General features: G+C 42.1%; 1 protein-coding gene across 3 annotated transcripts; it reads right to left on the bottom strand.

The window, feature by feature from the left end:
* Window positions 1-726: 726 nt before the first annotated feature.
* On the bottom strand, window positions 727-27,339 carry LOC115583647 (inositol hexakisphosphate kinase 2-like). 3 transcript variants are annotated; one of them, XM_030420730.1, is made up of 9 exons: window positions 27,215-27,339; window positions 22,477-22,544; window positions 19,563-19,716; window positions 6,477-6,622; window positions 5,744-6,215; window positions 4,088-4,322; window positions 3,231-3,412; window positions 2,575-2,750; window positions 727-2,156 (listed from the first exon to the last, which is right to left on the bottom strand). In XM_030420730.1, the coding sequence occupies exons 5-9, from the start codon at window positions 5,994-5,996 to the stop codon at window positions 1,503-1,505; spliced, it is 1,500 nt and encodes a 499-aa protein (XP_030276590.1). In that variant the 5' UTR covers window positions 5,997-6,215; window positions 6,477-6,622; window positions 19,563-19,716; window positions 22,477-22,544; window positions 27,215-27,339; the 3' UTR covers window positions 727-1,502. The 3 variants fall into 3 exon arrangements, with proteins under 3 accessions (XP_030276590.1, XP_030276589.1, XP_030276591.1); XM_030420729.1 differs by lacking the exon at window positions 6,477-6,622; XM_030420731.1 differs by lacking the exon at window positions 6,477-6,622 and having other exon boundaries at window positions 22,492-22,544.
* Between the last annotated feature and the right edge of the window lie 301 nt (window positions 27,340-27,640).

Below are 27,640 nucleotides of genomic sequence, written 5' to 3'. Positions count from 1 at the left end.
CAGACCACATGGGACAATCTACCCAAGAGCTCACTGGCTCCATAATATGAAGAACTCTAACCAATGTGTGAGAACAGAATCAAGATGAAAAAGCAGTGAAACGTGTTTTAACTGTGTCAGGATAAGATTTAGGCACTAATTTAACAAAATAATCAAGTTAGTAGCTGTAAATTAGAACATCAAACATTAGAACATTACTTTATTAACATATATAATATAAACTATGCTTTATATTTCAGACGCTGATTTGAATTCCATGTGTCAGATGGATTGTCTGTGCCAGTGGTTTGGTACATTCCAGAAAGAGACAGACACTGAAGTGGTAATGTCCGTGCTCTCTGTTGACACAAGGTACTCTTCACATCACCCACAGCTTGTGACTCTGAGAGCAGACTGTTCAGCCTTACTCAGTCTGCCTCAGACTAGTTTGAGTTGACCAGGACTGGCTGAGGCAGCTCAGGGTGGCGTCATCCTCCTCCTGCAAGAACATCCCCCCTGCTCCATTTTAACATCCCCGCAACTAGTATGAGCGAAACTCATCTATAGATTTGTTTGAGTAAAACTTGTGTCTTGGCTGCACTCAACGACACCAAGTGATGTGTCTTCAGCAGGACTCACATCCCAGATATTTACATGAAATTTGATTGCTGCGACATTTAAATTTCAAGTCTTTGATTTATTTCCTCAAGCATATGATTAAAAACCAAATCAGAAAGAGGACGCAGATGCTAGCACAAACCCACCTCTTTAATTTCCCCCAACAGACTGTGGACAACACAAACATACAAGATAGAGGTATCCAAACATGTCAAATAACAATATTAATCCATATCATTATTGTAACATTAATAACATGGAATGTAGTACTCTCCATTCACATTCGTTTTTGAACTTTTAGTTTATTTTATGAAACGTGTCAAATAAAGAAATAGCTCTATAACATCTGTCTCTGATAGCCTTATGAATATAGTCTCTTTGAGTGAAGATAAACAAGGAGAGAATGATGGCAGAATGAACAGTCAGAAGAAAAGAATGGAGGGTGTGAGCTCACTATCTCTCCTCCAATCGACTCTGTCCTAAGACACATGCGACGCCCTCTCTCAGTGTCAACACACGCTCAACAGAATGTGTTTCAGTGCATGTTTATGCGTGCAAAATGCTGATACTTTCTTTGGAATCGGACACAAGGAAAACATTTCTACTGTCTCAAGGCTTCAAACTGCTTTTATTTGCTGCCTACCCTTTTTGTCCTAACTGGGTTAAACGATGGCAATGGGTAAATCACTGCATCAGTCACACGAATGGCTCTTCTATGTTACATGAAGATCTGTTTCATATTCCGAAGATGGAAACACGCGACAAGAACATCGAGAAGCACCAATGGCAGAAACAGGGATGGGTCCAATGAAAGGCCAGCTACAACAAGGTCAAATTTTGAAGAGGAGAGGAAAAATATCTCTCCCCTTCTGTAGTCCAGTCCTGCTCTTTTCTTCCAATGGTTTTCAGTCTGTGCTGTGGTTCTCCAGCTCAGAGATGATGGTGATCAGGTTCTGGAGACCAAAGAGGTAGCCACTGTCCAGGCCCTCGTACACCACAGTGTCTCCTTGGAAATGTCTGCAGGTGGTGTGGGCAAAATCTATCATCCTCACATCCACCACGGGTCCGCAGGTCTCTGAGCGCGACAAGCGCGCCTGGCCGACACCCGAGCTCCCGCCACTGCTGCTGCTGCCCTCGCTAGACATGGAGGGGCTGTGAGGAAAACCAAGTGCACCTGCTACCTCACCCACCTCCTCCTCCTCCTCCTCTTCCTCTTCCATTTCTGGTTCAGCCTCCGGCTCATCATCCTCATACTCTTCCTCCTCCTCTTCATCTTCTTCAGAGTGACCGTCCTCGGTGTGTTGGCGAGCGTGTTTCCTGTGAGTCGCTCCATCATAGATGATGAGCAGGGAGCTGGAGTAGAAGCGGTACGATTCACAGCCTTCCAGGGCACTTTGCATGTCTCTGAGCCTTTGCAGCACCGGGGAGAGAAGTTCACGTCGTAGACGGCGTCCGCTGTGGAAGAACTGGAACAAAGCCTCCTTGAAGTCCGGCAGTGTCAGCCGGCGGCCATGGAACTTGCTCATGAACATCACCTGGCCCGTGTCAGACTGGTATACCTGAAGGGATGGAGAAACATGGATATATTATGTCAATTAATTACCACTTATTTCACTGCCATTTGTTACAAAGTAGATTCCTGAACAACACTTGGTTGTCAGGTATTTAAAGGGATAGTTCCAAAACAAGACAGACAAAAATTAATGTGTTAATTAAATAGCGTTAGATGTACTGGTCTGTCGATTTGTTAACTCTTGAACAGACCCAAGCGAGTTTTTTTCCCCCATTCCCAGTATTTGTGCTAAGCTACTCTAACCAGCTGCTAGTAGTGGCCTTATATTTAACAGACAGATATGTGAGTGATATAGATCTCCTTATCTAGCTCTCCCAAAAAGCAAATAACCATGTTTCCGATGCCGAACTACTCCTTTAAGACAAACCCATTAACACTGATGCGAGGCTTGGCTTGAATCTCACCTGCATGCCAGCAAGGCAGACTCCTAACGAGGATGCCGTGCTGCTCTGACACTTTCGGATCTTCACTGCCTTTTTTTCCTCTGTGGCATCGTCTCCATGCTGCTGTGTGCCCATCTTCAAGTCCAACACACATGGCATCGTATGCTGCCACGTTAGGTTCTCCAGCAAAATGAATTCTGGAAACTGAGTCAAGGAAGCCAGAGTCGAAAAACCATGACCCTAATATAGACTAACCAGCTTACAACTGACAAAGTTTCATTTAGGAAACTCTATATAGTAATAAGCTTTTTCTTCCACAAGTTCCAATGCATGCACATGAAAAGAAGGCTATTTTCATTGTAATAGGTACAAGCAAGTCACAGCGATATCGAGTAACTAATGGGAGTGCTTCTGAAGCACGACTCCACCAGACAAAGACATTGAGAACTAGACATTGTATCAGCTACATGCTGGAACCTCTGATAATCATGTATAGGTTTCAGCTGCATGTAGTTAGGCAGGTGTCCATGTGTCCCGGTGGCTCAGTTTGCTGGGACACACGCCATGTCCTCTGGCAGGGAACAACTAATCCTGCCTCTCTACACTGTGATACTGAATGTTGGCAAGAAATAAATAAAAAAAAAATAAAGGACAGTCCTCAAGCAGTGAAAGGATACTGTACTGGTTGTGATGCTTGGCGTTCTCCTTCATCTTCTGCAGGTGATGCTGTTGACACTTGAGACTCCAGGGGTTGTGTCTGAGCTGCACAGCGTTACTGTGACTGTGCTCCAGTCTGTAGTATAGCACCTCAGTCTGCCGCAGCCACTCCAGCTCCACGTCCTCCTGCAGCTTGTGAAGACTGGACGACAGAGGGAGGAAGAGACACATCAGTTGAAGGCACATAAAAACAAACTCAGTATCTGCTTGTGTACATGTTTACAGTATGTATGTGGGTAGTAGGGCAGTGATAAACTGTTACATTGGATATAAAGAGGCAGCCAATGGAGTGAAGTCTTACACTTTCTATCATCCAACAAAAACAAAAAAATCTACTTCCTCAAATTTTCATCCTTGCAGTTGTTAGCTACTCCAGGCCAGGCAACGACCAAGTTTTATGTTTGTATGTATGCACAGAACTGCATCTACTGCAGTTATGTAACCCCGAGGCTGTGACCCTCCTTCTGGCTGCCAAGGCCAATGATCAGCCTCTCACAGCATTTAGAGCCAGTTTTGCCTGAGGTTGAATGTGTAAGTCAATGCGTGCATCATCAGTTGTTTCATATCAGTCTTCAGACTACAGCTTCACCATTCATGGAAAACTAAACATCGCTTTACATACATCCTGATTCTGTAATCGTTCTGAAGCGATCAATGCATCATGTTCAATTCAATTTACACGAGCCTCGATGGAAGTGTGAAAGTGACTCACTTTGCCCCCGCCTGCTGATGCATCGACTACACCTTCTGCTTTATCATGAGTAACAGGTCCCTCAGTGTACTGCTGTCTCTTTTGGGACATTTTCCCAAATCTCACCCCTTCTCTTTGTCTTTAGTGCTGTAGCGGCTTCGTCCATCTTTGCTGTAATTCTTGCTGTCCACAAGCAGAGAGGATGACATCGTCTTCCCCCACTTGAGCATCTCGCTTTTGGCCTCGCAGTCGACCAAGGGGTCCTTGTTCTCCAGATCTGCGGCTGGGTCACTCTGGAGGGGGTAAGCGATGAGGCAAAGGTTCCCTTCCTCATCCTCCTCAAAGCTCACTGACACCACACCTGCGAGGAAGAGGGAGATAGAGAGAGACAGAAAGACATCTGTTAGACATTTGTGTCAAAGAACAGTGAAAAGAAATGTCCCAAAATAAAGCTGACAAGATAAAGCAAGTGCTCAAGTGCTAAGAATCTCTTATCCCCATCTTGCTACTTTTGCAGCAGTTAGACTTACAGTTAGACAAAACTATGACAGATGAGAGAGGATGGGGCAGAGATACTGAGCTCTCAACGCAACACAGAAAAGGACAGAATGAAAGAACAATCAATAAATAAATCAATATCAATATGCGGGCATTGTTTTCCCATTCACACAAAAACAAATCATGCAACATTGAGAAAATCTAGCAGCCCAAACACAAATGACACAAGGCTCCAAATTTAAGTCAGTTCAGTTTATTACCAAACATTTTTCGTCACACAAAATGATGATCATTATACATACGTAGCACACAAACCACTACACACATGCACAGAAAAATAGATATGATGCTAGTCGACAGGCTTCGGAACATAATAAATAATAACCTGTGGAAAATAAGGTCCAGAAGATTCCCAAAGCCTGTATTTACCATAAACAGCCTGGTGTCCCATAATATGGCTGAGGGACAAGGCCAAAATGAGGAGGAGATCAGTACTGCGCTGGTAGTAAAAATAAAACTGAAGAGGTGACAAGGGGAAAAAAAGCACTGTTGGCGGAAAATATTCATGGCACAGCGAAGGAATGGGAAGATGGAGAACCTGAGACTGATTTAACTATATCCCAAGAGGAGTTGTTGAGGCTTTGAAAAGGTGGATGTTATGAGTTAATCCCTACCACAGACGACAAAAAACCCTGAAGAGCTTACTGTGATATGTGTTAGAAGATATAGAGGTGGAATGATAAACCAGTCCAAAAGCCTCTGTTTGCTGATGTCCCTTACTGAGCTTAATTTTTCGATGATGATGATATAAAGGGTGTGCGGGTGATTTTGTCAAGTTCTGCTTGTGTTGACCTTTTCAGGTGACCTCATGGTCTCAATCCAGCAACTTGTTGGCTTTCTGGATTTGAGCAAGAAATAATCTAATTTCATAGCCTTATCACGCTGCTTGTCAGGTTTGAGAAAATCAAATTGGTGGTGGTGGTGGTGGTACAAAGAGCACATCACAACTGAGTGGCCTGCTTGTAGGAGGCTCGCTTGCAGGCTCAGCTGCAGCACCCTCCTGTGGCAGAATTTGGACATGCTGCTGGCAAACAATAACACTTGAGCAGTTTCCAAAATATCTCATAAGTCACTGTGTGCAAGAATGCAAGGCAGGTCTGCAAGAAATCAATGGTCATCTGACTTGCACACATGCACAGAAATTAAATAAAGAAAGAGAAATGCATAAGAACACACCAAAACACAACAGCCAGACACAGGTTAGAAGACGTTAGTGTGCATTACCTCTGTACTGGGGGGTGAACTTCCTCATTGCAGCAGGAAGACTCTTGTAGAACTGATGTTCTCGGGGTATGAGGGGCTTGCAGACGGTCTGCTCCCCGAAGCGCAGGACGCAGCAATGTCCCCCCACCTGGTGTACGAAGGGCTCAAGCATCACCCCTTTCTCCATGTAGCACTGCTGGTGCTGTAGCTGGTGCTTTTGCTTTTGCTCTGCATCCATGGCCTTCTGCGCCTGACCCTCCACAGCCGGACCCATCCTCCTCTGGCCCTGACCACACTGCCGTGGGCATTAGCCTCCTCACACACGCACAGACAATGTGGTGGGGGCCTGATCTGGCAAGGATGCGCACACACTGATTCGCACACTGCAGATCCACAGAGGACTAGTTGTTGTATCTCGCATTAAGTATTCCCACGATGTCTTCAGAAGGTGATGTTGTGATGATGATCTGCGTCGCTTTTGCTGTGAGGGATTCTGCTGGTTGAAAACAAAGGACAGGAAGGAGGAAATAGAAGCGAAAGAGGACAAAAAGCCAAGATTTAGTGGATATTTAATTCCCTTTAAGTCCTTGTCTGGCAGTTGTTGTGGCTGAGCAGAAACAGAGAGCCACAGAAAGTCCTTTAAATGCTGATATTTGGACAGGTGCTGCAGCGGCAGATAATGCAAACAGAGACAGATCCTGCTTGTGCCTCCACTGCAGACTGGGTGCTCTCTGACAGCTGAGAGCTGGCTCACCACTGGTAAAGCTCTCACAAGCCCGACACTCAGACCGCCCCCATCACAAGCAGCCCACCAATCAGGAGCACCAGAAGCAGGTTGTTGGGTGGTAACCCTTCGAGGGAAAGGAGCGAGCAAACAAAGACAGGGTGGGAGGGGGGAGTCTGGTGGAAGAGAGAGAGAGAGGGGAAAGAAGAATAAAAACAAGAAGGGAGACCAAAGCTGAACCTAGCGATTTTTTTCTCAGTGTGTTTCAGCAGGGTTTGAACAACCTAACAGAACAGGCAGCATAAGTTCCTCATTTAGAGAGAGGTGTAGGAACAAGTGAGGGTTAGAGACACAGAAACTGACATGCCCTGTAGTCAAATCTAAACAAACACAAAGTTGTCACTTAAGTCACTGACTGACTAAAGAGCAAATTAAAAATGGCCTCATCTTAATGTTGTCTCACAGTATGTTGAGGCACTTTTGCAATATTGAAGATCCCCTGCACACATTTGTAAAAACAAATACATAAAAATTCTCCAATGTGTGACTGACAACACCACTTTAAAGTCCTTAAAATAAAATTCCAGAAATTATGATTATGCTAATCATTTTCATTTCAAAGGTTTAACTGCTGGACTCAAGACGTCTCCTACTTCACTATTAAATCCATTCTCATTGTATGTGTGCTGGAGGCTTTAAGTTTCTACATCACAATATATGCTTAACATTGGACCAGGATTGGCTTCCAAACTATTTGTGATGTCATAAATCCTGCTTATAGGCACGCGATCCAAAATCAGATTTTCAATTAGCACAGACACAGATTGACACTATGAGCAAAAAACAGCCTTCTACTGTCTAACCCTGCTCATACATTAATCTATAGTGAAGCTGAAGCATCCAACCGAAGGAACAAGAAGAATTTTTTTTTTTGACTGGATAAGTTGTTACACATTATGCATTTTACATTGCATGACAGGGTTAGACAGGGTCAAAACTGTTCTTATATTTTTATCTGACTGGAGTAAATATGTAAAATATTATCATCTATTAAAACAGTTGACCAAACTTAAAATGTCAAACAACTGACTGAAAAAAAGACCTAAACATGTCGAGTGAGGGGGATGTCAATTGCGTGATTGTCTTTTAAGGTGGCAGGACATCTTCAAACATGACAGAAATATTGAAAGTATTGTAATAAAATCCAGAGCAAGCTGTGGTTATTAAGGAAAAAACAACCAGGAGTTCATCTTTCTTGAAAACTGGAAAATAAAACAAATCTCTCCAGTCACAACAGAGCAGCACTACAACCTGTTTGAAAAGGTTACACCACTTATAAAACACTAAAATACCAATTATAGGGACTGCATCTTTCTAAAGGAGCTCTCTTGCTGAGAGCTCGTGCTGCAGCCAGTGTGGAAACTATAATCCTCATCTTGCACCCTTCAAGCCCTTCTTGACACAGATTATCGTAGCAGCCAAAATAACATCTGATTAAGCCAGTCACTCACTGCAGGCTCCATTCATGTGAGTTTACTGTTAATGGGAAAACACACCAATGAGTGCACGCTGCGTTACAATAAAACATATGTATATGTTCATCAGTGAATGGCTGCATGTTTGTGGGTGTTAAAATATCATCACATGTTTTTTGTGAACATGCAAATGTGTGTTTGCTTGCTTGTGCGCATGTTTCTGTACATTACAGTTGGATGATGGCTGGTTGTGCAGGGAACAGAGTCAGAGAGCCAAGCACTAATCTGCCTCTAATCCTGCCTCTTGGAACACAAGTGGAAAATAGGCCATGACAACAAGTAGAAAATAGACATAGTTACACTTAAACACACGCATGTTGTGTATATAGATACAAACACCTCTGAAGCTTTCTATGTGATGGGCACCATATCAGACAGATCACTCTGACAAACAAGGTCTGCTTGGTGTCAGCAAGATAACATGGATGAGATTGTCACACTGACTTCCTGTAATACCTCATTTTGTGTTTCAAGAAAGGTCAACGCTGGAGCTGCAACAGTAAATCAATTAGTTGTCTACTACTAAATGAACCACCAACTATTTTGATTTTTATTGGGTTGTAGTCATTTTGTAAGAAATCAAATTCTATGACTCTAGCCTCTAGAACGTGAATACTTTCTGGTTTCTTTACTTTTTTATGACAGTAAATTGAAAATCTCTGAGTTGTGGACGAAACAGGATGTTTGAGGATGTCATTTTAGGCTTTTCAGCATCTGTTTTTTACATGTTGCAGACCAAACAACTAATCAGTGAATCAAGAAAATAATCAACAGATTCATCTGTTTGTGTTGTCAGAAGGCAGCAAGTATAATATTGTGATTTAACTGTGGAATATTAAAACCTATTAACCCAGGTTAAAAGTAATCCCAGATCTTAAGATCATGTGCCTGTCTTGCAGCGTAAACATACAGCTATGTCAATGTCACCACCTGTATTGCATGCTATATTCTTGTTGGAAATGACTGACAGTTAGCAATGTCAAGAGGCTTACATTGAAATCAGGATTACCTTGCAGACAGCTGAGTGATATAGCAACAACCACTGTGGGTGTCATTTACATCCACATTTAAAGCAATACCACACGTACTATTTGAAGCTCAGAAAGGTCTGACCCTGATCTGATTGACATAAACAAGCTCACAGACCAGCTGGCACAAACACAAACAATCATGAATGTATGTATATCAAACATTGAAGTGATTTACAGCGTACGCAATAAACCCTCAAATGTGTGAAAGGGTATTTAACAGGCACATGATGGAAAATGAAGCCCAAACTGGAAAGTAACTGAGAACCGTGCAGGGGAAATGACATACTGTAGTGGAGGAGAGACAGGGAAGTGAAAGCCATGACCTTGAAAGAAATGGGCTGAGAGCAGCACGGGGTAGTTAGCAGGGGTTCTTCACAGTGCTGGTGAGGAGTGTGCCAGTCATAAACAACAATGCTGGGATATAGCCTACAGGAAGTTGGAATCCAGCCCCTCATTTTCACACAGAGCAAAGCAGGCTTGCCGTTAGAACACCTCCTGACAAGATGAGAGTTTTTCCAGCCTTGACAAAAGTGTGGGGACAGATTTGACGCTGTCTAACGAGTTCAAAGCACGACTTCTCAAACGGATTTCAAAGTCCTTGGTTCATGTCCTCTCTTCTTCAGTCTGGTTATTGTAGGTGAGTCAATTACAAATTTAGTTGCTTCTGTGATACCTAGGAAGTGAGTCTGTGGTATCTGACACTAAAAAAATTAAACCACTCAATCTGAATCCCCACAAAACACACAAGATATAGTGCACGTCCATATAGTACTCATAAACATACAGTATGTAATGATATAGAGGGTCACAGATGGAAGAATTAACGGTTCACCACTGTAAAGGTCACCAAACAGTTAATAACGACAACAGACCATCACAATTTGATTAAAAGTCATTTGCAAGGCTGAGGTTCAAAGCTCAGCATCTCAGTTACCACTCTCCTATAGTGGTTGCCATGGAAATTATACAAACTATCAAAGAAACAGCAGCTATAGCTAAATGACAAACCCACAAACATGTTTACAATATCACTCATTCTTATGAATTTGCTTTGAGACACTGTTTTTTGCTGCTTACTTCCACAATATGCTTAATGCTGGGACACAAACTATAGTAGAGTTGGTTCATTGATGATGCGTGTTTGCACACAGTCTAAACTAGAAATGGTGCCTCAATTTGCAGTTATGTTGCAGTTCGGATCCGTATCTTTCCACACTCACATATGTAGTGAAGACTTTGAAGAAAAAACAAATGTATGTATGAAAGTGTATTTTTTGGCAGAATCAAAATGATCACTTTTGAAAACTTTATCATCATATTATGATTCTATTGATTTCACTGAAACATGCTGTATTCACAGTATTTTTACAGAGGAGCACAGTGAACTCAATATAGAATAGAATATACATAATAGCGTATACTATATACATTATACATATAGATGCTCAATATACGTATGCAAAACCAACAAGCTTGTAGCTACAATGCCTCAAATATGGATCTCCTATGAAGAATCTACGAATTCTAAAATATGGATGATTACACATGTTCCACCTGGCAGCACAGTGGATCTCAAGAAACACCACAGTTTTACAGTGGGTACCCAAGATTAAATACAAGATTATTAAAGTATGGTCACAATCTTCTCTTCTGTTCCTGAGTTATGATGTTGAATAATGGCCTGAAGAGTGTTTTTGTGATACATTATGATGTCATTGTGAAGTTGGCTGTTGGCCTTTTGGATATTAAATATCATCACTTCATCATTTGAAGCTCAACTGAATAAAACGGGACTGTTGGGCTGTTGCAGTTAGTGTTTGAACACTTGACAAAAACATGTTTTGTGAGGTCACAGCGACCTTGGACGATCCAAATGTAATCTGTTCATCGTTGAATCCAAGTAGATGTTTGTTTCAAGTTTGAAGAAACTCCATCCTGAGATATTGTATTCACAAGAATAGAAAGGACGAATGGACATCCCAAAAACATAATGTCGCCTATGCGGCTGTTACCGGTGTGGAGGGATAAAATTGAAAGGTCTCATGCATAGTTTACTACCCATGTATGCCCCATTGGGGACAACAGCAGTAATGCAAGATTTTATTGCAAAAAACACACAAAAAGGTCCGGAAATCAAACCTGAATCCTTCTTCCTTGCTGTAAAGGTGAAGCGACTGTGGCACATGAAGCTTCCACTGGAATATTTTACCTTAAACGTCTTTGACCTGGGCATTACCTTCTGCTCCACATTCACAGTTATTCAGAGTCATGGAGACAACTGTTCTGCCATCCTCTCCACGATCAACATGTTAATGGAGATCAAAGTGCTCACTTAGCAATCTTAATCTGGGAGCTTTCATCCATCAACAGCAAACGGGGAAGCAAAGCGGGACAGAGAGGGGAGGTATGTCACTGAGGTTATCAAGTGGGTCAATCTTTCATTGAATCAAGGCTGCAACATCTCCAGAAGGCTTTACAGCACGTTCAGGCATCCTAGAAATGTGATCGGCACTTATGACTGTATTAAGAGAACCCGTGAATGGAAGGACTGCTGGTGGGGGTGAGGGGACGGGAGTGGGTTTTGCCCTTGTGTGGCAATGCACCTTGGAGGAGGACACTTATATGGTGGTGCTAAGTGAATGTAGATAGAAAACGAATGCAGGTATAAAGGTATTAGTGGAGGACATGAAGGCACACACACAAATTTGGATAGTGCTTCAAGTCAAACACAACACAATAACTAATAATTTATACATAAATGTGTCTAAAAGATATTATGTGTATCTTTCTTTCATGTTTTTTTAGATATGTAGTAGTTTGTTGTGTGTTTTTGTACTGCTGACCTTCTCTACCTCAAGAGACTTAAAAGATTTAGGGTGAGACGAATAATCTGAATGAGGTGGCATCGGTCTGGATTTACCTCGACTTATTTACGCCGAGGGGAAACGCGCACGACACATCGACTCATATTCATGCACGCTGAACACTCAGAGGACATGATGATCACAAGTGCAGACAGGCAGAAACAGAGCAAAACAATACACACAAATCACATACAACAACACACATACAAACAGTAAACACCCCACACAAACACACACACACACTCCACCTCTGCTGTTTTTCCAAGCCTAACACCTGGCATGGGTGCAGTGGAAAAAGGCTGATCTTATTGATCTGCAGACTGATCAACTCACATGACATCAAACCAGATAAACCTGCTAACCAAATCCCCTTGGGTCACCAAACACCTAAGCCCCCCTAAAAATACCACATGCTGTCATCAATTCAGGGTGCAGGGTGGCTATTAATACACTACGGCTCTCCATGCCAGACTCAGAGACAAATAAACACAGGGATCACACAGGAGGAAAACAATTCACCGGCGGCCAAGAGGGCAGACATAGACATCATAGCTGAACACACAGGTCAAGTCTTGGTGACAGATCCTGGCTACAACTGCAACAACTCCATGACTGTCCAGACATGTTGTCTCTCTTATGCATGTGAATAAACGTCACGCAACAACGCTGAAAGAAGATGATATTACATAAAAGTAGTCACAAAGAGTACAAAAGTCTCATCTGTCAAAACAAGATTGCCTTCAAAGACTGAGCTATTCAGAGCCAGTAATTTCATAATTACTTCAAATACAGTTAGGCTAAGATTATTTTGATTATTTCCTGTCAAGTGAGTCTATTGCTGAGGACTATATGTATAATAAAGCCTAGATCAGTAACATATAAGGGAAAGACACGAACTTTGACAGCTAGAGAAGGGCATAGACTTCCTTACGGTCAACAAGAATGTGTGTGTACGTGTTTAATATGGGTGGGGGGTGTCAGTAATGAGGTCATCCCACCCTCACCCATCCTGGACCGGTTTCCTGTCTAACATCTCTAGTCTCTTCCTGAGCAGGAAGGTAGAAGATGCTAAAAAAACCAGACTGAGTGAGATTATGATGAAATGAATACCCAGGGCTTTTGCCTTGACGATTGGCCTAATTAACTCATAAATGAGAAGCACAGCACCAAAAATATCCTATTGCCCTCAATTAATCTTTCAGTCCTGTGTTCTTCTCCATAAAATATGGTGAGTGACAACTATCACTGTTAATGATTTGGTTAAAAGGTGCACTATGTAGTTTTGGGGAAGACATTTTTATCAGAAGAGAAACATCTTCATTGACTGACTTTTTATGCCTAAACAAACTAAATAAACAAACTTTGTTTTCATGTATGAATAAACAAATTGACCTTAAAAGGACAACACAATTTCACATTTCACACTCTCTTTTCAGTAAACTCTGTGTTCAATGCTCGTGTTCATGTGTAGAGACCCTGGTGATACTACGAGCAGTGGTAGTATTAATAAGTTCTATGTTGTGTCGAGCCTTTTTAGTGTTTTAAAAATAGCGATTTTGATGCTACTGCTAATTTTCCCCCAGCACTCCCACTGAAAATGAGTTTGACCCGAAAACGAAAATACGGTAAATCTTAAAAGTGCCTCTTTCGTCATAATTATGCTTTTACACGAAGGTTTGACTCATATACATTCACAAAAAAAAGCCTAGGTTGCATTTTGGCACGAGTTTCACATTAAGGAGTAAAATATTTCAATGTATATCAGCAGATATACACACATTTTTTGCAATGATCCCTCAAATGTATATCTTTCGAGCTCTAATATTAATATAGCTGATAAAGCTTGTCTTATCTTAGGAGCTGTATTCATGTATTACTCCACTTGATGTTGATGTTTTGACAAGAGATGAGAGAGGTAGTTAAATTTAATTTACAGGCTAGCCATGGGACGATTTGAAAATTTAATGACACGATAATTCTGTCCAACAAAATTGCTGACATCTGACAACTTTAAGATATCTTATTAGGAAACAAATATTGTTATAGCATCACATGTAGGACACATGTTTTTTTGTGAAAGAATCACTAGACTACTAAAAGTAGTCAGAAATCATAAGGTCTTCCTGTACAAATAAAGGACAAATAAATGGTGACAACCTCATCTCCCTGTCATTTTGTAGGTTTGGAATCTGAAGTATTAACACATATCAAATGTAACTTTTTTTTACAGGAGATACAATGTGCAAGCCTGGCCTTCAGCCATGGTGACTAAGCCAGGAGGCTTAGGCAATTCAAAATAAATCAGGAAACCAATATAGAACTGTATTTCAGTGAGCTAGACAGCCTTTTCATATCATTCATGCGAGGATATTCATGATCACGACTGCAATCTGCCATAAAATATTTTATTGTCCCATCCCAATTCAACAGAGCTGAATTGTTACATCATATCTGCTAATGATATTACACAGAACGGTCATTACTAAAGATGATGATAGTCACCTGCTCAAAGAAGTAGCATACTGAAATAAAATGGATGACTATGAACAGGTGGATGTGTTACGTGTGTATACACCACACATTTAATGGGGACATTGAGCAAAAGACAATCTTGGAGCAGACGCTGTGACTTGCCAAACACAGGTATATTTAGCTAATAGCATTAATAATGGCTGTATCCAATTTGGGTCTGCCAGCTCCATGGCCCCAGTACTGTGCATGCCAACTCACTGCTGGCATGGTTTAAAGGCACACTGAAATCAAATGGGGCCATCAATAATGGTGTTATACCTGAGCTACCCTTGCCACCACAGCTACATTTCAACACATGAACTAATATAGGTACTGAGGATGCATGGTACAGAAGAGGGAGTTTGGAATGGCAAGCCAGTTGGGACCACGATTGTTGATAAGGAAGATAGGTGTGAAATTGAGAGAAGTATAACTCGAGCAAGCACGATGTGGGAGGCAGGAAGGGTGAAAGCTGTGGAGGGCCCTGAGGAAAGGGGGACGGATATTTGTTATAGAAGCCACCAACCTGCTGACAATGGTAAGATATCTTACATAAATTATTAGTTGCACAACTCTGCAAAGGGAGCAAAGGATGTGCTAGTCTTTAGAGTGTTGCAAAGGAGATGGATGTTAGAAAACCCCTCTGTGTTTAAAACACTCTAGTCTTAATAAAAGGAAAAAAAAAGATTGACATTGCATCTCTTGTAAACCTTATAAGGAAGTTTTCCTAGTATGTGATGATTCAGTCGTACTGCCTAAGTTTGTGACTGATGGTGAGTCATTCAATTAAGGGACTGCTTATGAAGCTGTAAAGCTCAGTGACACTGGATAGAAAATAAGGATATGAATGTCACACACTTCCTGGATTCAGGCTTCAACTGTCCACGCTTCTCAGAATCATTAGACAGAGACTAAGCTGGCTTCAGTCCATTGACACAATTCAGTTGCACCAGCTCCAGTCTGGCAGACAACTGCTAACTAGCTCTTACACTATGGCTGGATTCCTCACCCACACTGTAGTTTTAATACTGGAACAAGCTTCAACATTCATTGACAGCAACGCAAGGTGCAACATGACTGATGAATTTGTCAGCAAGCAGTAATACATTTAAAAAAAAAAACGAATTCCTTAAAGATTTGCTTCTTATGTTGTTCTTCTGTGTTTAATGGCAATTGTTTTCATGTTGGGACCCTGCTCCAACAAGCCTGGACTGGACTATTTCCATGTCCTTTTGGCTGGGTTGCTCCTCTGCAGCTGAGGAAGGTCAGAGGGCATTGGCTCACCCACACTTTCTTGTTCAGTTTCTAGGAAGCTTCATAAATAGGACAGCAGAGCAGTGTTTTCTGTCCCCTAACAGCACTATAGCTTATTTGGAAGAAAACCTCTGGATGACTTCCTCTCATACCCACGCTCACACAAAAATCTGTGATTCTGTTCAGAGGAAAAACAACAACTTATTCTCATTACAACATTACAGCAAACTAATATTAGAGTGAGTGGTCCTTTCAGCGAAAACGGAGACAACAACAGATGTCTCAGTCACAACTCAGTTAAGTGAGTAAGGTGGTTTCTGTGATGTCAAGGCGAATTTGGACTAAGCAAGGCTTTGGGCAGGTAAATGTTAGGTCAACCCAAGATATCCATTATAGTCGCTCTGAGTTTGGCAGGGACCTTCGAGTTGGGTTACATCGCGTGAGCAAGTGATACCTGTCGACATATCAGTATCACAAGCACCTAGCCAAGGCCTGTGTTCAGTTAATCCTGTAGAGAGGACCATTCATAAATTTGTATCTCAACAACTCACCCACGGCCTTTACAATCAACACCATGACAGAATGAACATCTGAAGGCCTGTCAGGAACGACAAAACACAACATACAGCAGATGCTGCAGTTGCAACAACACAAGCCCAAAGTAAATCTGCTGACGTTTCGAAGGCAGTGTTTCATCCAACAGTAATTCATCGCTAAAGGTATGTATGTATGAAAGAGCTGACTTGAGTTGTCTTTAGACATGAATTCCATATCTTTACCATAAATCTCAAATGCCTAATACACACAAGGAGCACTTACTTTATCTAATTCTAATGACAAGGTCTCCGTGTTTTAAATTGTTAAATGCACAGTATCTGTTCAAAAACACAAACACATCTGCACAGATAGCTAAAATATAGAATTTTTGACTTTGACAGCACTTTTTATCATAAGTGAAAGTACTGGCCTGTTATCCATTCTCGATTTAAAAATGTGACAGACAAAAGTTTGTATTAAAATCAGAAAATATCAGTGACTAGAACTAGATGTTTTCTAGAGTTTGTCAATATGTTACAGTACCTATCAATTAAGATGTGCGTGATAGCAGATTCAGATATTGTCTTATGATATGATCACTTGTTAGTGATATTTGTAGCTATATTTAATATGTGTTTTGTCAATCTTGAATAGAGCTACAATGATTAGTGGATTAATCGATCGAAAAAAATCACTAACTATTTTGCTAATTCAAACATTGTAACCAATTTTTCAAGCAAAACAGTAAAATATTTGGAGTTCAAGCATCTTAACTGAAAGGGTGTGCTGCTTTTCTTTGTCATTTTTAATAGTAAATGAAGAGTCTTCAGGTTTTGGACTGTTGATTGGACAAAGACAGCAATTTGAAGATGTCACTTTGGGCTCTGGAACATTAGCTTTAGCTTGTCTTAGCTAGCCTTAACTTATAACTCTTGTAAAGAGTACATTAAGATGTACTACTGTGGAGGAGAAGCGGTCAAGGATGCTGAATAATCAACACAGGTGACTTCTACTTCTTTTTGAAGCGGTGACAGGAAACAGGACAAGAGAAAGGGGGAGTCATGCGCAGCAAGTTGAACCCGGGGCCTGCAGCGAGGACAAAGCCTCTGTACATGGGACGCCCGCTCTACCCACTGAGCTAAATGGCACCCCGCAAATTTCCTCAACTCCAACGTGTGTCAACTCCTACCATCCATCACCTCACGTGAGGTGACGGATGGACGACTGTATTTTTCCTCTGGCACATTGGCACATCTCTAACACTAAATATAAACACACACATCTCCCTTACCATAAATAACAGCACTTATACACCTTATCATCTACTATTAAAAGCTGGGCACTGACATAAACACAATGGCATGCCCTCAGTGCCACTCTCCAGACCAAAGCCTTTGCCAGACACTCACATTGTTGTGAGAGGCCAAATAGAAATTGGATGAGGCTATTTTTCACCCAAAAAGGGCAGGCTTTTGCAGTGGTGACAGCACACCGTCAAACCATGTGCATCTATTATGCTTTAAAAGGACGGGCTGGGTCATTGCCATACTTATAATAGCAAAGCATTTCAGATAACAAACACATACAAAGGAAAAGCAAATCGTCTGAGTCAGACTGGGTCACTGATGAAGGAACAAGGACAAACAGGACTGCAATTGTGGGAGAATGAGTGAAGCCTACTACAGCATAGACTGAAGAAAATGTGAAACCATGGCTTGAAACCTAATATCATCATATTAAAAGAAATGGGATCAATGCCGTGAGAAGACAAGCAATTGCTTCGTCCAGGACACGTAACACTTTAAATCAACTCAGCCTGCAGAAGGGACACAGTTTGAGCTCCTGCTGACTGCTACCCAGATGAATATTAATCCATGGAAAAAGCCCACACGTGCAGAAAAACATAATACGGTAATACAAGGCTCGAAGACGGAGTACAGTTACAGCAACTTACAGGCTTGGTGCAGACTGACCTCAAGTACATGTTCACACACACCACATCACTTAACTGATACACACCTGAAAGTTAATGAGTCTATTTATAATGACGGAAATTAGAGAAGCTTCGGGCTATCAGGCATGAGTCTTGTGTGCTGCTATGTTACTCTGCCGGACAGCCTAACTCTGCTATGCAGTCTGCTTGCAGTGTAGCATAGAACCACAACTTCCAAATTCAGTTTTTTCTCTTTTAACATAGGGTAACGTGAAGATATCCCAGCTCTACACAAGGTTTTCACCCATTGCTGATGCTTGACTCCCTCTCTCTCTGCTTTATGCTCTCCTGCCATTTCTTCCCATCCCTAGTTGCTACAGCAAAGATTAACAAGTCCAGTACAGTGAGCAGCAGTAAGTGATGATGCGGTTTTGGAGCTGCCTCTGAATTCTTGCCATTTCTTACAAACAACACCTTAAAACCACCAAATTATGTATGCACTTTAACACATCAGTAGTAAGATACCTAAAATATATCCATTTTTTATATTCAAAGCAAGCATTAGTGATTTTAATGATGTTATTCCACACAACTTCATTGGAACCCAAATCTGACACATTTTGTACTGAAATTGTAAGTAGGTCATGAAGAAACCATGATTCCTATCATTACTATGGTCACCCACTGCTATCGTAACGTAGGAAGAATCTCAATTTAATGTTGCCTTATGGTGGAGGTTTTCTGAGGTATCTAAAGTAGGGCAAAAGAGGGTGACTGGGAACAGCCATGAAGCTCAACTATAGCACAGGTGAGAAAACAGTAGAGTGATTTATAGTGCTGTCTGTGATGAAATGCATAGTGTGTTTACAGACTGTGTGGGCAGGGACGTTGGCTGACGATACAAAGCTGAGTGGGCTGCGTTGGCAGCAGTGCAGCAGTGTGTTTCTGTGCCATAGACAGCTCTGCACTGCAGTGCTAGTGTGTGCACGTGAGGAGGAGTGCACATGTCAGAGGATTACAGAAGAGCCCATCCATATCCCCCTCTGAAGGCACCCCCGCCCACTCTTCAGACAAAATCTACACCCTTTGCTGCACTAATGCAGACCTCATTTCAACCCCTTTGTCATGTGAACATCCATTCCTCAACCTCCCTGGAATAGCAGCATTTATCCACAATAATAAGCGTTTTATATCCTCAAACCAGCTGCCTACCCCACCATCTAACATAATGTAGACAACAATCGATTTACTACAACGGACAAAAAAAGGACACTTACTTTCCCAGACAATATTTGGTCTCCACCCTTTTGTCCCCACATCTCTCCTAATCACCTGCAGTCCACTGCACTATTCCCCAATACCATCTCATCAATCAATTATGTTAAAATTCAGAAACCTTTTTGACTCCCCCCATCACTCCATCTCCTTTCCCTTTAGCTAAAGTTCTGTACCTGGATAATGTGCAGTGCAGGTGACTCAAAAAGCAAGGTGGCGAAGAGGGCGCTGGGACTCCTGGGGTTCGGGGTGCTGGGCCTGATGATGGTTTCTGAGTGGGTGCTGATTGGAAATGCTTGGCCTTGTTCCAACAGGCTGACTGGAGAACACCTGAGCCCCACAAAGAGATAGAAACAAAAGAGAGCTAAATGATGCACAGTGGAAAAATACTGCTGACTCTTCTCCACAACACTGCTGCAAGAAAGAAAAAAGTACACACCTGCATGCAGAACACATATACACACTCCATCCACTACAGCAACAAAGACAAAAAAGTGCTTCGGAGTAGAAGGTCGCTCAAATATGTTTAACCTGTTAAGGTTACCGACTTAAATCTGCTGTGTTGAACGTTTATCTCCCCCGTCATGTAGTGAGAACAATATTTCTGGTATACTACAAAAACAGAGATGCATCTGCTGGTAAAAGGCTAAATCAGTATTGTGTGAATTTGTTCGGCTAGGACTTAAATGTCCTAGACTGCACGTTCCAGTTTGACGCATAAAAAACAATCATCATTTAGTAGTTAACTGTAGTAATTGGAGACCAGGGGTCCGTTTCACAAAGCAGGTTCAACAAACTCTGAGTCTAACCCTGAACTCTGAGTTGATCTACTCTGAGATAGGAAACTCTGAGTTTTCGGTTCCAGAACAGCAGATTTGAGTTAGTTTGATCAACTCGGAGTAGTTTAACCTGGAGTTAAGCACGTGCACCACAAGTATAAAAAGACAGCATCAATGGAGCCCTGATTCGACGAGTCACCATGGCAACGGGGAAGAGGAGGGCTACGTTTTTCACCCCACTGGAATTGGAAATATTAATGCGCTCATACGGTGAGTTTGAGCACGTTTTTAGAAGGAAGTGTAAAACTGCTGCAGCAGCAAAAGAGAGGGAGAAGGCGTGGGAGGACATTGGCGCTCGGGTCAATGCGTAAGTTTAAATGTAGTCATTTGCAATCACAATAATATTACAGGGGGAAACTGCTTGAGTGGTAGCCTATTAATTTATTTAATTTAGGTGCAAACCCGCGGGGGAGAAGCGCACTTGGCTGCAGCTTAAGTTGAAACATAAAAACATTGTTCAAACAGGTAAGACCTCGGCATAATCTCATGGGGGTAACTCATTTTGATCATGTTTTACATTGTAAATATTAAGTGGCTGTTTGACTGTACAGTTGTTTTATCCCCAACATAATGCTGTTTTCACACACATAAATGTCTTCTCATCTATATCATGTTCTGTTAAATAATTAAGCCTATTTAAACTAACACAGACTTCTACTCAGCCAACAGAAAGAAAGCAGATGCCCGTAAAACGGGTGGTGGCCCAGCACCGCCACCTCTAACGGAGGCAGAGGAGCTGAAAATGATAAAAATGGGTAGTAGCCGTTTCAGGGCGAGGCACACTTTTCTGACCGCTCTGCATACAGTTGCCTTGCTCAAGTGCTCTGCATCTCCGACGTTGTATAAAAAACTCCCATTTGCAAAAAAAACGCAGCGCAACACACAATATCTGCTGGGATGTGAGAGCATGACTTCGGTTGGTAATGTTGGAAATGTAAGGACGGATTAGGTTGTGTATGTAAATGATGGACTGTTACGTGAAACGGTACCGCTCAAAAAGATAACTGTCTGGAAATGCAAGAACATTTATGTACGGTCTGATAATCATCTCCCGACGAATATTTAATTCTCTGCGCAGTAATGCTGCACCTTCATCCACGGGATCATTATCAAAAGGACATGCCATGGTAGTGAAAATAGTCGCCACCTAATATAACTTCTAATGTAGCCCTACTGACTGATTTTTGCAATGATTTTCTCAAAAAACAGACGGCAGAACTATACTACGCCAAAACTCGCCTGCTGACTGAATGAATGAGGAAATCAAATACCGTGTGTGGCTGAAAGAGGGCGGAGACAGAGAGAAACTCGAGGTTTGTTGAGAAAAACCTGGTCCCGACCAGGTTAGGTTCAGAGAGTATGTTACCATGGTAACTGACCGAGAGCTTAAGTTACCTCTCTCTGTGAAACAGGCTAGAGTTACCCCTCTTTCTCTGGTTTGAGTTACCTCCCTTTGTGAAACGGAAAACTCAGAGTTTCCCTCATTTCAGGGTTAACAGACTCAGAGTTTTCACTAAACCTGCTTTGTGAAACGGACCCCAGGAGACAGAATTAAGCCCTGTCAGATCACCTCTGATGATATAACACATTTCTTGTAAGTAATATAATACTTATATGTATTCTATAGATAACTCATTTCTCATTTTTGGCCTGCACTATCTGGTCAATTTCCCTGTTTGTGGGACAATAAAGGAATACTGATTCTGATTCTGACTGATAAGACATGGATGCTAGTTAAAAGCTAACAGAAGGTCACATGGCTATAATTTATGACCCAGAATCTATCCTTGATAACTTCCTTGTGAGGCAAATTTACATTGGTCACAAAAGAGGGCATTCCAATTTTAGGTCCTAATCCATTCATCATGCCCAACCCTTACTTATGCCTACTCAGAGCCAGCATAATACTTGGCATCTACATGGACTTTCCCAGCGGGCTGGTGTTTAGTTACAATGTAGTCGACCATAAAGGTCCAGCTCATTCTATCCCCTGGTAAGAAGGATGTCTGCATTCCCAGCTATGTAAAGGATACAGTAGCCTATAAACCCGTTCTGGAATGTATGCTCCTCAAAGTCCAAACTTACGTAACACCAACATGACCTGGCCTAGTAACACCACACCTGAGACACACTCAGGGTCAGATGGTGAGGAGAAACCCACAGGGAGGAGATGGGGAATAAAGTAAAACACAAGTAAAGCAGAGGGAGGTTAGTTGCAGACATTTGATAGTCAAGGGAGGTCTTTGCCTACCTGAAGTCCAAATACCTTTGGCGTGGCTTGGTGCACTCGAAGGACGGCCCCTGCTTGGCTCTCTCCTCCTTCAAAACGCACAGAAACACACAAAAACCACATATGTGCATACGTTAAACTAAAGGTCAAACAGTTTTGACACACAAAGACACAACAACAACATAACCAAACCCAAATATAGAAACTGTTGTTTCCAAGCCACTGACCTCTTCTTCCCTCACAGTGTTTTCGCCATCAAGGACTTTCTTATGTGCATTTCTCCAGCAGCCAAACCCCACAACCCAACTCTTAACAAGTCGGTGACAAATCAGAATTCACTCTCCCTAACTCTCTCATGCCCAGTAGGAAGGGAACAGTATGTTCCTCAAAAACAGTGCGCACACATACACACTCAAACACTGAGTGCAGTCGAGCAAATACATTTCAGAAAAAAATGATGTCTAAGGAGTCAAATGCAGGACAATGATGGAAAGACTGAGGCGGTAATACGCTGAATGTTCAGGTCCTGCACGTGAACCACAGCTAGTGACTCCACGGGGAGAATCTAGGTCCTGTATTGACAAAAATAGCACAAAAGAGTGAATAGTAATATCAAGAGGGGGACATGTCTGTGGAACAGAGAGCTGTGAGACAGAGAGGCTGAAAATGTGGAGGGACAGTGAAGGCAGACAGATGCCAGACAGACACAGATATGGATTCTAAACTAGCTGGCAGTGCCAACAACTGCTATGACAGTCCAGTGATTGTGCAAACAGAGGTTAAAAATAAAGTCAGTAATCCCTCAACAAAAGGGCACTTAATGAGAGTCTCCCTGGATGGTAGGATGAGAGCTGGAGGGAGTGAGGTGGAGGGAGGAATGCAGCTGGCAAAAGCCCAGGATTGTGCCACGGATTCTTGGAGCAGGTCGGCCCCTCATCAAATGGACCAGCTTCATGCTTGGTGCCCTCTCAATGACACATACCACGCTCCACTTCTCTGTCCAACTGGTTTTCCCCAAACTTACAGGAGAACAATTCCGCTCCTTTCAAACTGGGCTCACAGCTACTAATCAGAAAAATTAAGCCACTGATGAGATTATCATATGCCAGTTCCAGGATTAAAACTCATCCCACTTTGCATGGTGACTAGCTGGTAAATCCCAGCCATGAAGGAGAACGATAGCCCTGAGAGTCACCCTGTTGCATTGGGGTAAGTCCCTAAATTATTCAGAAAGGTCAAAGAAGTGGTGCTGGCTCCAGGCCTCAGCCACACTTTGATACTTGGGCCTCAAATGTGGTGCCGGCACCATGTTACTTTTTCTGGACAACAACACAACCCTGATGTGGTGTCATCATTTTCCATGTCCAGTGTCCAATGTTTATTTCTCCCTAAGTTTTGATCTCAGAGGGAATCTCATCTGTACTGTGTACCAATGGACAAATTATTTATATAACAATCACCTTCCCTCAGGCAAACAGCCTGGGAGAGGCATTAGGGATCTATTTTAAGGTTTTCTGGACACAATGGTTTTGTGTTACTCAATGACTCCCTTCATCAAAGAATGTTTTTGTCATTAAGCCAATGACTGCCGGCCAATTACACATCACACAGTGTGACCTCAACAGCATGAAACTCAAGGTAAAAGTAAGTGACCATGTGTCTGTGACAACTTTAAGTGTATAGACCCACAATAGAAGCACTGACAAATGCCCTAAAAGGTAAATCAGTTCAGATACATACACATAAAAACTCAACTTGTTAAAAGAACCCTGGTTAGTTTCCCAGCTAAAGCCTCTAAATCCAAGTAAGCACAATGTCAGCCGACATGGCAGCATGTATGAGTATGTGTAATATAAGAGCTCTCAGATCAGAGGTTTTGGAGATTAGCAGGGGCTGAATGACTGCAAGAAGATACGTGCCTAAAGGGGGCAGAGAGTCGGTGATAGTATACTGTAGCTCGAGACTTAAGATTAAATGAATGAGAAGCAGCATCACAAAGACAAGACCTGCAGCAATACCTCTGACATTGCGGGGAAGGGACACTTAGATAGGTTGAGCACTGTGGTTTGTTATGCAAACACACTAGAGCCCGACCGATTTATCGGTGGGCAATTATTATGGCCAATACCGGTTTTTAATAATGGCTGATAAATTAATATCTAAAAAAATTTATAAAAACGGACAAAACACCCTTCAACCATGTTATGAGTGTTGGCGTTGCATAGTTTGTTCACCAGAGGACACTCTCCGACAGGGGTGCCCAATACATCTATCGTGATCGACCGATTGCGTGACATTCCATTTTTTTTTTTTAGATTAAGCGGTTGGAAAATTAATGAATGAATGAATCTCCGGAAGGCCAAGTCGAGTCTATGCCACCTGACTGACGTACAGGACGGCCACTCTGAGATCTTTTCATACGGGTCAAGTGTCACAGATCGTGGGTGCGCAAATGCGCTAGCTACTGCAAAACACAAGCGAGATAAGTGACTTGGTTAGTGGCTTCAATTGATAACAAAAGAAGGGATAAAAAAAAAATTTTGCATTTGTCTGATTTGTCAAACTACCATCGCTATTCCGATGCAGGGGAATGTTGAGAGGTACTTTCGAACTGTTCATAAAAAGTACAACACTAACTTCCCTCCGAAAAGCAAGCTGACAAAGAGAAAGGTGAGGGAACTAAAATCCCAGTTACAGTTGTTTTTCACACAGCAGGATTCACAAGCAAAGGCCGCCACTGATGCATTGTTATGGGTGAGTCTATCATGGTGCTGCGGTGACAACGGGGTTGTCTACACTTCTGTTTCCTATGTTTCTCCTGTCCGCCTTCTTCCCCCCTCCCTTTCTCCCTCACCTGCTCTTTCGTGTGTGTTGCTGGAGGTGTGACCTTGATCTATTCATCACCTGCTGACCACATAACCCCAGTCTCCCTACAACTCTGGCGCCATATTATTCTGTAACCAACGATGATCACATTGTGCCATAAGTCTTGTTCGTAAATTCTACTATTACACGTCCTGTGTTTTTGCCTTTCAAGCTAACGCTCATCCTGTTTGGCTCACCCTGCAGAAAACCTCAGCGCAACTCCGATCCGTTTCCTGCCTGCCTGCCGGTCTGGCTGAACCCCAGACTGCCTGCCTGCAAGTCCCTACCGATCTGGACCTCGCACCTGCCTACCACCTCAGCATCACCACGAAAATAAACCTTTTTCAACTTGCAAGCTCTGTCTCCAGTCTCTGCATTTGGGTTCACAAAGACTCAATCCCAACAGTCTATCAGTCAATCTATCATTAAGCATAAGAAGCCCTTCCAAGATGGAGAGATAATAAATGAGGCCTTTGTTGAGGCAGCTAACTACTTGTTACAGGATTTTAAAAACAAACTAGAAATATTATCATCAATCAAAGCTCTTCAGCTATCAAGCTAAAAAAGTGTGGGCATCCCTGCTCTACAACATCCCTGTTGGCCGATATATGTGTGTATATACATGTATATATATTTATATATATTAGTGGTGCAACTGATTATCATTGATCCGTGATCCGTTCAGATCAATATCTTTGGTTCGGCACACACGTGATCCGCGGATTGATTTATGGAAAAAAAAAAAGTTGTGCCCATGTTCAATCCACACACTTGTTAGGTGCAGCTTGGTCATGGCAAGCAGAGGAACGGAGAAGCTTGAACGCCCCGCGTTACTTAAATCCCCTGTATGGGAGCATTTTGGCTTCCCTGTCATATATAATGATGAGGGAAAGAGGTTAGCGGATAAAAATGTGACGGTGTGGCACTGTGGCACAAGAAAGCCATATCACAGTGGAAACACGTCAAGCATGGCCACGCATTTGAAGCGACATCACCCCGGTGTTTGACTGACAGGAGTCAAAACGAAGGCTGCTCAACAACCGCTTATCACCTAGGCGTTTACAAAGTTATGTTTATTTGTCTTTTCTTTTTTTTTTTTTTTTTTTGCTGATCCGAAAAATGATCCGATCCGTGACTCTGATCCGTGAAACGATCCGAACCGTGAGTTTTTGATCCGTTGCACCCCTAATATATACATATATATCGAAATATCGGATTTTTAAATCTCCAAATATTTGTATCGGTATCAGCCTTAAAAAGCCGGGCTCTAAAACATACATATTTGCCATTACTTTAAACATTTTAAAGTATAGCCAGTTCTGATACAAAGAAAAACATGTAACGTTACATGACTGCATCCAAGAAACAAAAGTTTAATATTTATTTGAATAAAAGAAGTATTAGTTTCAGCCATATGCAAGAGAGCAGGCAATTACTCGCACAAACCTATCTATGTTACCGTGTTACATGAGTAATTATTTTGGACAACCATGTTACCTTACTGCCTACAAACGGCTTGCTAGTTAACTCGTACTAACGTCAGTGTTACAAAGTTTATTCTTTGCTCCTCTTCCATACCATGCATACCTCACACACTTCTCATTCCCTTTGAGTAACACTGTAATCAACTAACGTCGCGTCTTTAAAAGCTCGCTGTCAGCTAACAGTTAAATACGTTGAGTTAGCTAACGTTAAATTATCTGTCATCCTCTGTCTGACTAGCGGTAACCTTGGTTACGCAGCAAGTGTTAGCTGAAAACGTGTTGCTTCTGTTGTAAGAAACGTTACTGTGCACGCACTTCCAGTTACTTTGAAACTCAGCTTCGGCAAACTATCCGAAAAGTTCATTTCAAATAGGTTAAAGACTCAAAACTCTGCGAAAATGTAAAATTACCTCTTCATCCACTCTTGCTTTACGCGGACCCCTCCTAAGAATTCAAGAGTGCATTTTCCGGTTTTGGCAGATGAATCTGATTGGCCCAGGACTCCGGAAGTAGCCGTTTGGATGGCATGGCAACAAGAGGGGGCGGGGGCTACGAGGGGGTTTGGATGCCAGTAGTAAAAAGTGCTACAAGAACAGTGAGGAGGCAAATTAGTACAACATGGCCTTCTACGCAAAATTCTTTCACATTCTTCAACATACAAGCATCATTCAAACATCATGATGGACAACATAAGGAGTGGTGTCCTTTCTTCTTTCTCTGTCATATACTTTGAGAAACATTCAACATTGTCCATAAAAACAAATCCTCAATCAAAATAATTTTAACTTTCACGGCTTTTAAAGTCATACTTTCAACTCAAACATTCAAATAATTCA

This window comes from Sparus aurata, chromosome 6 (assembly GCF_900880675.1).
Source record: "Sparus aurata chromosome 6, fSpaAur1.1, whole genome shotgun sequence".
In the NCBI taxonomy this organism is placed as follows: domain Eukaryota; kingdom Metazoa; phylum Chordata; class Actinopteri; order Spariformes; family Sparidae; genus Sparus; species Sparus aurata.
This window is presented reverse-complemented; position numbering and strand designations above follow the sequence as displayed.